The following is a 13,490-nucleotide window of genomic DNA, read 5'->3' on the forward strand; positions in this document are numbered from 1 at the left end:
CATTCCTCCTTCAGGAGACAGGAGGAAGTCAAGACAGAAACTCAAACAGGGCAGGAATCTGAAGGCAGAGGCCATGGAGGGGTGCTCCTCACTGGCTTGGTCTCCGTGGCTTGCTCAGCCTGCTTTCTTACAGAACCCAGGACCACCTTGCCAAGGGAAGGCTCCACCCACAGTGGGCTGTCACTAATTAAGAAAATAGACTAGAGGCCTGCCTACAGCTTGGTCTTATCGAGGCATTTTCTCTTGTTGAGGCTCTCTCCAGTGGCTCTAGCTTGTATCAAGTTGACATAAAAGTAGGCAGCGTGCCCTATTGTGAACTAGGCAACTCAGTATGTGTCCGTAATCCCAGCATCAGAAGTTCAAGGCCAGGGGCTGGAGAGATGGCTCAGAGGTTAAGAGAGCACTGTCTGCTCTTCCAGAGTTCAATTCCTGAGTTCAATTCCCAGCAACCACATGGTGGCTCATAATGAGATCTGGTGCCCTTTTCTGGCCTGCAGGGGCAGAATGTTGTGTATGTAATAAATAAGTAAATTTAAGAAAACGAAGAAGAAGAAGTTCACAGGCCATCCTTGGCTGGATAATTACAAGGCCAGTCGAGGCAATGAGTGACCTTATCTCAAAAAAGGAAGTCAGGAGGCCAAGTGGTGGTGGTGGCAGCCAGCACCTCTTTAACCTGAGCACTCAGGAGGCAGAGGCAGGCAGATCTCTGAGTTCAAAGCCTGATCTACAGAACAAGCTCCAGAACAGCCAGGGCTACACAGAGAAGAAATTTTGTCTCCAAAAATAAACAACAAACAAAAAAACACAAAAGCACTTACTGCTTTTGCAGAAGGCCTGGATTCAGTTCCCAGCACCTAGATGGTGGCTTCCAACCATCTGTAAACTCCAGTACCAGGAGAGCCAGTACCCTCTTCTGGCCTCCATGAACCTAAAGGCACACATGTACATTCACGTAGGCAAATACTCACACACACACACACACACACACAAAAAAATAAATAAATAAATAAATAAATAAATAAATGTTAAAAAAAGAAAACTCCTACTGCAGTTCCAGTGTGTGTAGCTCCAAGCAAGGCAGAACAAGCCACAAGAGAACACTGGGAGATCATTCCAAGAGAAGATGGTCATCATGTGGACACCCACAGCCGTGGGCCTAAAGCACAGTCACAAACCTAACGACCAACATTGGAAGATGGTTTGAAATCTAAACTTATTCCAAGTTTGAGGCAGGAGAAATGGTCATCAAGTTCTATGTTCCTCTAAGGGCTGGGACTGTAGCTCAATGGTGGGACTCTTGCCTCTTGTGCAGTAAGGCTCTGGGTTCAATCCCCAGCACAAGAAGAAGTAAAACAAAAACTGTTTGGTCAGAGACAGATGCTTCTCTCGGGGTGACGGAGGTGGGGGTGGGAGGGCATGGCTGGAAAGAAAGGGAACAGGGGCAGAGAGGGCTCTGAGCCCATTATGCGCTGAGGATGTATCTGCGCTGGCAGAGTGCTTACCGAGCATGCACACGGCTCCAAGGTTGACCAGCAGAACCATCCTTGGCAGTATATGCCTCAAATGCCGGCATTCAGGAGGTGGAGGCAGGAGGAGCAGAAGTAATCTGTTTGAAGTCATCCTGGGAGACCCTGTGTTCTGTAATAGCTAGCTACAGTAGCCACACTTGGGGTTTTGAATGAGTTTATTAAGTATGTAGCAAGTAAAAGCCAATGAATAGATAACAAGTAGCAGATACATAGCAAACATCATAGCAGCCGTTCATAACAGAGATGAGGAAAGTAGCCAGCAGAGATGGGGTGGGCGAGCTGAGGAAGTCAAAGGGAGTTCCTGATTGGCCTTATTCTCCATCAGTGAGCTCCTGGCTTCCTGCTCAAAAATGCCTTATTTATTTATTTATTTAGTTAGTTAGTTAGTTAGTTAGTTAGTTAGTTAGTTTTCCTACAATGGGATGAGCTAACACTCTTGTTGGAAATGTTTCAGTTCGGAGCTACTTTGCTGTTCTTCTGTATCTCCATCCCAAGACAGGGGACCAGCAGATCTCAGGACAGGACACCTGCATACACGTCTGCCTCCCATAATAATTAAAATGTTACGTTTTTAAAATATGTATTTAATTTTATGAGTGCGGGGGTTTTGCCTGCATGTGTTTATCTACACTGTGTGAGTTTTATGCCTACAGTGACCAGAAGAAGGCATCAGATCCCCTGGATCCAAAGGGAAACTGAGCCTGAGCCCTCTACTAGAGCAGCAAGTGCTCTTAGCTGCTGAGCCGTCTCTCCAGCCGCACAAACTTTTTGAAAGTGTAAGTATGGACACTTTCCAGATCATGCCATGGAACCAATATTGTCCTAATGACAAAGGTACAACACAAGACCAACACAACTCAAGAAGATGGACACAGACATCCTGAGTTAGCAGATTGAATCCATCAACATATAACAGGAACCACAAGCCAGATTTATCCCCATCATTCAGAGTGAGCTTAGCATATTTGCATATCAATATAATTAACAATAAAAAGGGAACTGGGCAGCGGCAGCGCACACCTTTACTTCCAGCACTTAAGAGGCAGAGGCAGTTGGATCCTTGAGTTCGAGGCCAGCCTGGTCTATAGAGTGAGTTCCAGGACAGCAAGGGCTATACAGAGACACCCTGTCTGGAAAAGCAAGCAAGCAAACAAACAAACAGCAACAACAAAACAAACCAGAGAGGTAGAGAGGCGTGTCAGTTGGCAAAGTGTTTTCTGTCTGAAGCATAAGAACCAGAGTTTGAATGCCCAGCACCAATGCAAAAAGCCAGGTGTGAGGACAGGTGTGGTGTCCCACCTTTAATGCCAGCACTTGGAGGCAGAGACAGGTGGATCTCTGTGAGTCTGAGGCCAGCCTGGTTTACAGAGTGAGTTCCAGGACAGCCAGGGCTACACAGAGAAACCCTGTCTAGATGAGAGAGAGAGAGAGAGAAGAAAAACAGTATTATGCCCAGATCTTAAGGTCCCCAAAGACCACCAGGAGCCGGACCACTCATGCAAGAGCAAAGAGCTTTATCTGGGCTTAAGCTCGGTCATCACCAGTTCAGTGGATCAGAGAGGAGAGCCCCGAGCAGGGTTTTTATTGGGGTTTGAGCAAGAATCGGGAAGTCCCAGCTTAACAGTTAGGAGACTGAATGACATTCAGCAAGGGCAAGCTTGTTACAAAGTGACTGGCTAACATAACATTGAGCAAGCGACCTATAGTCTTCAGGACTGTTAGGTATTTTCTGTGCCATGAGCGTTCTACTACAAGGTCAGTGGGCTGCCCAGAACAGATGCCCCACCCCCATTCTTGTGGTTATCCTCAGGCTATTCCTTGGGTAGGGAATTTTATGACCTAGAATTGGTGATCCATGGTCTAGTTCCTGGTAACTTTGGGGGGAGGGGTGTCACTAGTTCCTGATGACTTTTGGGGGTGTCAGGCCTGGTTCTCTAACAGTAGCACCATTTAAGAAGATGCTGAAGATAGACTAAGATCAGAATGGAGAGGAGGACCTCCCCTATCAGTGGACTTGGGGAAGGGCATTCGTGAAGAAGGGGAAGGGAGGGTGGGATTGGGAGGGGAGGAGGGAGGGGCTTATGGAGGGATACAAAGTGAATAAAGTATAATTAATAAAACTTTTAAAAAAAGATGCTGAAATCTGACAGCTCCCAACATACTGGTAAAAAACTATATACTCTCCCCTAAAATCAGGTACAAAAATGGTAGCAGCAAGCATGATGCTTCTGAGTGGAAAAGCATCTTCAGAAGTAAAGCTCCTGCCCCTCAAGAACATCCTGAGAAAATGAACAGTGGTGGCCCAATACAGGGTACTTAGCCAAATATACATCAGGAGGCATGAATGCAAAGTATAGAAGAGATGCTTTTTTGCTGTTGTTGTTGTTTTGTTTTTCAAGATAGGGTTTCTCTGTGTACCCTTGGCTGTCCTGAACTAACTTTGTAGACCAGGCTGGCCTCAAACTCACAATGATGGGCCTGCCTCTGCCTCCCAGAATGCTGGGATTACTGGCATGAGCCACCACACCTGGCCTACAAGAGATTCTTGCAAGAAGGAAAAAAGAAAGGAAGAAAGAAAGAAAGAAAGAAAGAAAGAAAGAAAGAAAGACAGACAGACAGTTCAAATGTGAGTAAGTTATATGACTAGGTATTTCCCTATATATGGGCAATAAAGACATGGAAAGATGGTCATCATTCATAAGTGTATATTAAAACTACAATGAGGCCAGGTACTGGTGGCTCACGCCTTTAATCTTAGAACTGGGGAGGCAGAAGCAGGCAGATCTCTGAGTTCGAGGCCAGCCTGGTCTATAGAGTGAGTTCCAGGACAACCAGGGCTACACAGAGAAACCCTGTCTCGTAAAAACAAAACAAAACAAACACCACCACCACCAACAGAAAGAAATACTATTTAGTTTAAGAGGAAAAAAAAAAGTCTTAAGCTGTGATTCACAGGGACTGAAGATAAAGCTAAACTGATAACATATTTGCCTAGCATATGTTTTAAAGATTTGTTTATTTCATGTATATGAACACTCTGTTTTCATGCACACCAGAAGAGGGAACCAGATTCCATTACAGGTGGTTGTGAGCCACCATGTGGATGCTGGGAATTGAACTCAGGACCTCTGGAAGAACAGCCAGTGCTCTTAACTGATGAGCCTTCTCTCCAGCCCTAGGATTTTTTTTTAAGACAAGATCTCTGGGAAGCTCAGGGTGGCCTTGAACTTGTTCTGTACCTGAGGATGACCTTTAACTCCAGATCCTCTTGCCAAATCCCTGAGGGCTGGAATGACAGGTGTGCACAACCACACCTCCACAACTGTGGTTTATAAGCTGTTTTCAAGTCTGAGCCTGCTCCAGAATGGAGTGCAGGTACTCTTTCCACCACCTCCCTTTCTCTTTCACGCTATCGTGGCCCTGACTCCCTCATCTGCCAACCTGAGCCAGCTCCCAACCCTTTAGGTGAACTGTTCCTTTAAGAACACCCCACCCTTTCCCCGCCCCACCAAGGTCCGCCCAGTCAGGCCGGATTTCCTGTCCAAGCCCTGCCCTCTAAAGTCATCACCACAACTTTCTGGCCTGCTGTGTACAGAGACCAGAGGCACTGAGGGAGCAGAAGGGATCTCGGGTGCTGAAAGTAGGCAGAAATGGGCTGTGACGGATGCATATATCCCCTGGGCTCTAGCGGGGAAAGGGGACCAGGGCAGGCAAGATCCTGCCCTGGAAAGCAGGGAAAGCAGAGTCACTTGGGAGTGGGTTAAAATGCTCCATGTTGTGCTCAGCCTTCACAGGGAGCAGCTATTCAAGCTGTTCTTCCAGCTACAGGCATAGGGGATTGAAGATGCTGGTTAGTAGGATGCCAGCGTCTTGAGGGTCTCTCCTCCGTACCGCTTGCCCAGCAGGGCCCTGGCCCATCCCCGCTGTCTTCTTCCTCTGTTTTTTGTGTGTGGCGGAGTGACCTGGTTATCCTCCCCAGGGCCACACTCTGTTCCATTCTTCTCCCAGGAGCTGCTTGGAGATGCTTCTCCTGCTGCTGCTGCTGCTGCTGCTGCTGCTGCTGCTGCTGCTGCTGCTGCCCCCGCTGGCCATGTTCTGGCAGCAGAGGTGTCGGGATGCCAGGCCATCCTGGCTGCTCAGCCTCCAGCACCGGATGGCCTGGGGGGCACTGGGCTTGGCAGCTGCCTGGCAGCAGCGGAAACTGAAGCAGAGGACACTGTGTGTGGACCAGAGCCAGCAGCAGACCCTCATGTGGTGTCTGAAGAGAGTTCGGGGTCTCTGCTCTCTCCCCAAGGAGAACACAGGTGTGTTTCTGGCACCTGGGGGAAGTGCCCAAAGAGAGACAATAACCCACAAGACAGTCAGACTCTACAACCCAAAACGCCCCTTCATTTACCACTAATACCCTGTGGCCTGGCCCAGAGCCCTACCACAGCCTACACCTGACTCCTGTTAGGATGGAGTCTCCTTTGCTGGGTCCAGTTCAAGCCCTCACTCCACTTCCCAGGTCCTTTCTGCGTTCCTTCCATGAGGGTCTCCACAGTCTTTTCACTTCCTGAGGAGTTTCTTATGTTTGGGTGGGGGCAGGGGATGTGCTTACAGACATGAGATCCTTCCGGAATCACCTCCCATTGACCAAAAGCAGCCACACCCAGGAAGAAGAAAGTGAAGAGAAGCTCCTGCCCCCTACCTTACCCCAATACCATGGAGAGGCCTCTCTGCAGGTAAACAGAGGTACCCCCACCCCACAGCAGCAGACCCTCACCAAAGGATGTACAAAGAAGGCTCACAGCGGGAGCTAGGGTCTGATTCTGAAGTCCGAAGTCCTTCCTGTCTCCCTCCAGGCCACCCTGCTGGGTCTAGTAACCCTAAACAAGGCCTACCCAAAAGTGCTGGCTCCAGGAAGTACTGCCTGTGTGACCCCTACATCCCCCTGGCCCTACTCTGTGCCCTGGCTCGGGGATGCCCTGGGCCGGGTGAGCCCTGTGGGAGCCAAGGACGCCCGGACCCTGCTGTTGGAGGCATTGATAGCCCCAGGGCTGAGGGTGCTGGAGGCAAGGACTGCAGTGGAGCTCCTAGACGTCTTTGTGGGCCTGGAGGCTGACGGCAAAGAACTGGCGGAGGCCATGGCAGCTGGGGAGCTAGGAACGCCGCTTCCCGGACGAGCAGCCGAACTGCAAGAGGCCCTCGAGCAGGGACCCCGAGGACTGGCCCTTCGTCTCTGGCCAAAGCTGCAGGTGGTGGTGACTCTCGATGCAGGAGGCCAAGCAGAAGCTGTGTCTGCCCTTCGGGCCTTGTGGTGCCAAGGGCTAGCCTTCTTCTCCCCTGCTTATGCTGCCGCCAGAGGTCAGCATGATGTGGGGACTGGGTGCAGGTGGAGCTGGGGACAGAGGTCACACAGCTAGCTGACATACATAGAGCCACATACGCTTACCTTCTTGAATCCTCCTCAGTGCCCGGGCTGGTATGGATTCCTAACTCAGTTGAGCATGCCAAGGTTCACTGAGACATAGCATCTCACACAGACTCATGAGGTACCAGGATTTGTGTCCAGCTCTGCTCCCTGCAGAACCACACCCTGCCTCCACCCAGTCCAGACCAGGAGGGAGCTGGGTAGACCTGGGGGAGTCCAGAAAGGCTGTAGCAGGAGGACCAGATGCTATTGTTCAGAGTGAGGCGTTGCTTTCTGCTTGTGGCCTGGAAGAAAGGAACGCACCAGGAGGTTGACAACAACGGGATTGTTTTGCTTTCTGTAGGGGTATTGGCCCTAAACCTGTGGCCAGAGCAACCCCAAGGAGTCTATCTTCTGTCCCCTGAACCCCCCTTTATTGAGCTGCTTCCAATCAAGGAAGGAACCCAAGAGGAGGCAGCCTCCACCCTCCTTCTTACTGATGCCCAAAGGGAAGGAGAGTATGAGCTGGTGCTGACTGACCATACCAACCTGACAAGGTGATCCCCTACTCGCCCCTGTCACCTCCGATGGGGACCCTGCCCTTGGGAGGAGACGAAAGCTCACTCTTTCTCCTAACCCACTCATCAGGTGCCGCCTGGGTGACGTGGTACAGGTGGTTGGTGCCTACAATCAGTGTCCTGTTGTCAGGTTCACCGGCAGGTAGGTGACCCCAGGGGAGGCTGAGGGGTCGTCCCTATGCCTTGGGTCCACTCCCTCCTCCTCTTCCTTCAGGCTGGGACAGACCCTGAGTGTTCGAGGAGAAGTTACTGGTGAGAATCTGTTCTCTGTGGCCCTGGCCCAAGCAGTGGGGCAGTGGCCAGGGGCCAAGCTGTTGGACCATGTCTGTGTGGAGAGCAGCATTCTGGGTAAGCATCTCTGCCAGCTCCTGCCTCCTGCTATCCCCCAATCCATGTTCACCCTGACCAGAGACATCTAGGGAGGACATGAAACTCACCCTTCCCCACGGTTCCTTACAGAAGGCCCTCTCTATGTATAACTCCCATCTCTCTCATTACAGTCTCCACCCATTTTCTTTCCCGACCTGTCTCCTGCTTAGGAGTTCTAGGTTCTCCTCCGTTTGCTACTTGCCACCAAGAATCCTTTCTTCCCCCCCCCCCATGAACCTTAGACTAGGGAAGAAGTGCAGGCAGAGGGTGCTGGCTCTGGGAGCCGCCTTGTCCTCAGGAAGTGCCTGTTCGGGTGGCTTTGTCCTCAGACTCCTGTGACGGTTCCGCCCCACACTACGAGGTGTTCGTGGAGCTGAGGGGGTTGAGGAATCTGTCCGAAGAAAACCGAGACAAGGTAAATGATAAGACCAAGGTCCGATTCTAAATCTCTTTTGCTCTACAAGCCCCCCCCCCGCCCCCATAGTCATGGAGATGAGAGATTTAAGGGAAGTGAGTGTCAGGGACGAGAGCGCCCCTTCAGGGAATCTGGGGAAGGGAGCATGGGTCCCACGACACGCATTCCCACACCAAAATCCTAAGTGCATGTAGCCTTGGATATGGCCACCTCCTCACAGCCTCACCCCACTGTTCTGCCCTTAGCTTGACCACTGCCTTCAAGATACCTCCCCTCACTACAAGTCCTTGCGGTTTCGGGGCAGTGTGGGTCCTGCCAGAGTCCATCTGGTGGGGCCAGGCAGCTTTAAAGAACTCCGGGAAGCACTGGCGGCCAGCCCCTCCTCTCCCTTCCCTCCTGAAATGCCTCGGGTTCTCAGGCTCAGGCACCTGGCCCAGCTCCTGCAGAAGAGGGTGATATCCTAACCAGGGCAGCCAGGCTCCCCTTGGCCACCTCGCTGTTCTCTGTGGCATCTCCGGATGTTGAGTCCTGGACCAGATATCATATAATATTGGCCCATCAGAGCCATTGGAACTTAGGGAGGCCTTAGACTCATTTGGCAAGTTTTAAGGTGCAGGCTTTGGGCCTACAGCAGAACCCGTCTGTGTCCTAAAGCTGTCCCCCTCAGCCTACCGTACGTGATGCTGCTGAGGAGTTCCGATGCACCCTGGTGGCTTGCTGTGTCTCAGCCCCTCTCGTGTACCTGACCAGGGTACAGCATGGGCTGAAAGTGTAGGGGATGCTCCAGGAGCAAATGAATAAAGACCTCAGCATCACTGTCTCATGGTCTGAGGTGTATCTTGCACAGTCTCCTGAAAGCATGAGTCTGCGGTCCACAGTCCACAGGAACAGTCCAGTGTTTAATACTCGCACTAGCTTTCGCCCCTTCCTTCAGTTCCTTTCCCTTGCCCACTCTGTCATTTTGCTCCCTGAACCAACCTCCAAATAAACTTCTTTTTTTAAATGTCTGTGTTTATTTTATAGTATCTGTGTGTGCCTGAGTGTGTGTGTGTGTGTGTGTGTGTGTGTGTGTGTGTGCACCAGATGTATGCAAATGCTCTCAGAGGCCAGAAAATGATAGTTAATTCTCTGGATCTGGCCTTACTGTCAGTTGAGAGCTTCTGTGTGGGTACTGGGAACCAAACCCAGTTCCTTTGTAAGAACATCAAGTACTTGGCTGCTGAACCATTTCTTCAGGCTCCCAAATAAAACCCTTATAGCCAGATTCTGAACCCCACTTTGGGAACACCGGGTAAGGTCCTATCCATGCTGCTTCAGGCAAAGTCTGGGCTCCCCTCCAAAGCCCACCCATACATCCCCTCTCTCCCCTGAGATTCACCTATTCTGCACATTGGCTTAGTTTAGTCCCAGTAGTGTGAACACACAGGGACTCCTCAAGCCTCCCACCACGGTTTGACATGACCAAGCATACAGATGCCCTCTGCCCTCCCGTCCCAAGCACAGCTGGAAGGTGAAGGAGCAATTGCCAGCTTCTCAGCACTGGGCTCCTTCCTGGCCTGGCTTGCACAAACCACTTCCATGAGGAGGAAGGAGGAAGCTATACTTCACAAAGTGTCACAGTAGCAAAGAGCCTCATAGCAGTGAGAAAGCTAAGTTTCAGGGCTAGGAGGCCAAGACCAGCAACTCTCCTGGAGTCCAGCTCAGTATTCAGCTTTCAGCCCTGCCTCTGAATCTTTTCTCTCTCTTCCCATATCCCCACCTTTGGGTTCCCACTTCCTCCCTAGTCAGTCCCACATTAACCTTTTAAAATCCACCACCACTGACTGCCCAGCCTGGCACACAAGGCCCTGGAAAGTCTTAGCCATTTTTAGCCCCATAGAAATTATGACACCCACATCCCTTGTGAGCCAAGCACTGTCACATCCAAGCATTTGTTCACTTTGTCCCTTCCCAGCCATACTCTGTCCCCTTACCCACCTAATAGAAGCTACTTTTCAGGCAAAGCCTCTGAGGGACACCCCCCCCCAAGGAAGTGGCTGTCTCATCTTTACTGGTATCTGAGTAGTCCCTCCCCTGCATTGAGCTATCCTTGAGCCCAGAGGTCACCCTACCCAGTCTTTCGTGCTCTTTGAAAGTGGGGACATACAGGCTAGGGAGATGGCTCCACTAAGAGTAATTAATTATTGCTTTTGCAAAGGGCCTGGACTCAGTTCCTAGCACCCACTTGGTGACTCACAACTATCCATAACTCCAGTTCCAGGGGATTCAAAGCCCTCTTTTGGCATTCACAGGCATACATGAGGAACAGATCCATACACACAGGTAAAGCACTCATACATATAAATCTTTGAAAGAAGGAAAGAAAGAAAGAAAAAAAGAAAGAAAGAAAGAAAGAAAGAACAGAGAGAGAGAGAGAGAGAAAGAAAGAAAGAAAGAAAGAAAGAAAGAAAGAAAGAAAATGGAGTCATCCTAGGCACACTGCTGTCCCTGCACCCATGGAGATGCAACCATGCAGAACTGATCTACATCCTGGAGGTAGCATGAGTCCTTTACCACCCCCACCCCCATCACTCCCACACCCTGTTCCATGATGGCTTGGTCCTAGAGATGGTGGAATAAGACTATCCTCTCCACCAGCTTCCAGAACCGAGGTTTGGAGGCTTTCTCACATCTTGCCCACAGTAAGTTTCCGAGACTTTCTTCCATGGAGGAGTTTGGTGAAAGGAACAGAAGAAAAGGCGAGCTGTAGGGGTGGAAGGACAGTTCAAGAGTTGTTTCCATGGAGGAAAAGGGCCTTGGAATCTAATGGACTCCAGAGTCATGACAAGGAGTAGGAGGTGATGGGAGCATGCTACCCAGGTCCCCCCCCCTACTCCTCCACCCTCAACATACCATGGCCAATGGTTCTCAGGCTGCCACTTCTTCTGCCCCTAATTAGCACCTGCCCCCTCCCCTTTTGTCTCTAGGCAGTGCTTCAGCTGAGGCCTCTTTTGTGAACTCAGATTCCTGGGTTTGAGGTAACCTCATTAGTACCCAGAGACCGCCCCATCTCCAAGGAACAGGCAGACAGACAAGCGGGGGACCAGGGACAGGGTGGCCATTCTTTGGGTCCGACCTGGAGACGGCTCCCGGCATGATGCTAATCTGAGACATGCCTTTGTCTGGTTTCAAGTGCTCATGTCTCCCCCAACACACACACACACACCTCGGAGCACTATAAACCCCCGGCCCCCGAAAGCAGGTCACTGGAGAAGACGGCCTCAGACTTCCTGGGTATTTGGAGCACTACACTGAAGACAGCATCCCTCCAGACTACCCTGCCCTGACCTCCCGACACCATGAATCTTCCTTCTACAAAGGTAAAGAGCTAGGAACAGGAATGAGCTTCATCAAACCACTGAGACCGTTAGAGTGTTTGCCCAGGGCCTGGGCCGGTGATGATCACTGAGGCAGGAGTCTGGGTGGGTTCTTGGCAACCAGCCTGCTTGGTTAACACTGGGTATGCCATTCTGTAGGGGTTCATGTTTATTGAGCACCTGTATTCCTGGTGCTTTAGCACTGGTCAGCTATGTCTTCCACCCGGCAGCCCTGGGCAGTAGGAATACAATGCCTAGTTTGTAGGTGAGCAAAGGCTGTCCCAAGAAGGTGAGAAACTGGTCCAAAGCCTCAGTGGTTCACTTTCCCCAGCAAAGGAACAAACAGGTTTGCTCTGTGTACAGAAGGAAGGACCACACTGAATAAACCTTTTGTTTCCATCAAGCTTGTAAGTTCCGGTACAGACAGACCCTGGCACCTGCAGATGGAGGGGTAAGCCTTTAAATATGTTTACAAGGGACGAACTTACTCTATCCGGGGAAGTCTGAGGGCTTCCCACAGGAGATGGCTCAGTTGTATTGAAGGATGCGCTGACAAAGGAACCAGACACGGGAAAACTCCGTGACAGCCAGGCACAATCTCAGGCAAGGAAAGGTTCCGAGCCAACTGGGTGTGGACTGAGTGAAACCCTTTCTCACCTTGTTTCTGGCCCCTTTAGGTTCCCTGGGCCGCCCTGACGCTCCTGCTGCTGCTCCTGCTGCCGCCGGCGCTGCTGTCGCTTGGGGTGGACGCGCAGCCTCTGCCCGACTGCTGTCGCCAGAAGACGTGCTCCTGCCGCCTCTACGAACTGTTGCACGGCGCTGGCAACCACGCGGCGGGCATCCTGACTCTGGGAAAGCGGCGACCTGGACCCCCAGGCCTCCAGGGCCGGCTGCAGCGCCTCCTGCAGGCCAACGGCAACCACGCAGCGGGCATCCTGACCATGGGCCGCCGCGCAGGCGCAGAGCTAGAGCCTCGTCCCTGCCCCGGTCGCCGCTGTCCGGCCGCGACCACCACAGCTCTAGCTCTCCGGGGTGGGTCCGGAGTCTGACCTGTCGCTGTCCTGGTCCTAACCTCTCCCCTCTGCTCTGCAGTGTCAGCCTCTAGAAAAACGGCAATAAAGACGAGAGTCTCTGTTGGTGTGGCTAATCTTTGTTCCCGTGTGTCAAGTTGAGGCCTCCCCCAGGGGGCGGGAAAGCGTCTTGAGTCAGGGCCTGCAAGGAGCTTGTGTTTCTCGTCCGAAAGGCTTGGTCCGGGGAGAACCCAGTGCAAGGAACCTTGCAGAGTCCCGGGGAGCGCGCTGCACGCTTGAGAGGGTGGAAGTGAGGTACCGATGCACCCGCCACGTCGTTCTATAAACAGGGCCTTAGGTATCCTTGGTAGTCCTCGGAAGATCAGATGACCTTAATTTAATGACCTTTTGATCCCACTTGCCGCCCCCTCCCCGGCGACGCTGATATTGCGAGTGTGCTCCGCCGCGCCTGGGTTGTGCAGGTCTCGGGGACCGACCGCTTCGTGTGTGTTACTGAAGCGCACTACCGGCGTCGCTACATCCTCAGCCCCTACTGCTTTATGACAGGGGCGTGCAGAGAGAGGCCCAGGATAGCCGCTCGAGGGCACAGAATCCAGCCGGCCGGGGCTCCGCGGAGGGCTGCAGAAAAGGCAAGGCATAGAAGCTCCCGCGAGGAGCCTTCCAGGGCGTTTGTAGGTGGCCCGCTGTGCTGAGGGTGAGCACTGTCACGCCGGAAAGGAGGTAGAAGTTTGTGGAGCCATTGCACAGGACCGGGTTTTTGTTTTGGTTGTTTGTTTTTTGAGGCAGCTTTTCTCCGTGTAGCCTTGGCTGTCCTGGACTC

At 51.8% G+C, this 13,490-nt stretch overlaps 2 protein-coding genes and 1 long non-coding RNA gene across 5 annotated transcripts; 2 read left to right on the plus strand and 1 right to left on the minus strand.

The window, feature by feature from the left end:
* Window positions 1-3,082: 3,082 nt before the first annotated feature.
* On the minus strand, window positions 3,083-12,435 carry LOC132655132 (uncharacterized). The gene is made up of 4 exons (XR_009592775.1): window positions 12,297-12,435; window positions 8,106-8,259; window positions 6,964-7,226; window positions 3,083-5,848 (listed from the first exon to the last, which is right to left on the minus strand). It is a non-coding gene; the product is annotated as an uncharacterized LOC132655132 (long non-coding RNA).
* Window positions 5,551-9,286, plus strand: Ghdc (GH3 domain containing). 3 transcript variants are annotated; one of them, XM_021641208.2, is made up of 8 exons: window positions 5,551-5,833; window positions 6,117-6,253; window positions 6,374-6,875; window positions 7,286-7,478; window positions 7,570-7,641; window positions 7,714-7,847; window positions 8,198-8,283; window positions 8,529-9,286. In XM_021641208.2, exons 1-8 carry the CDS (start codon window positions 5,551-5,553, stop codon window positions 8,745-8,747), a joined length of 1,626 nt encoding a protein of 541 aa, XP_021496883.1. In that variant the 3' UTR covers window positions 8,748-9,286. The 3 variants fall into 3 exon arrangements, with proteins under 3 accessions (XP_021496883.1, XP_060242686.1, XP_021496885.1); XM_060386703.1 differs by having other exon boundaries at window positions 6,132-6,253; XM_021641210.2 differs by lacking the exon at window positions 8,529-9,286 and having other exon boundaries at window positions 8,111-8,248.
* On the plus strand, window positions 11,439-12,688 carry Hcrt (hypocretin neuropeptide precursor). The gene is made up of 2 exons (XM_021641224.2): window positions 11,439-11,642; window positions 12,317-12,688. Exons 1-2 carry the CDS (start codon window positions 11,622-11,624, stop codon window positions 12,686-12,688), a joined length of 393 nt encoding a protein of 130 aa, XP_021496899.1. The 5' UTR covers window positions 11,439-11,621.
* Window positions 12,689-13,490: the final 802 nt, after the last annotated feature.

Source organism: Meriones unguiculatus, chromosome 7, assembly GCF_030254825.1.
Source record: "Meriones unguiculatus strain TT.TT164.6M chromosome 7, Bangor_MerUng_6.1, whole genome shotgun sequence".
In the NCBI taxonomy this organism is placed as follows: domain Eukaryota; kingdom Metazoa; phylum Chordata; class Mammalia; order Rodentia; family Muridae; genus Meriones; species Meriones unguiculatus.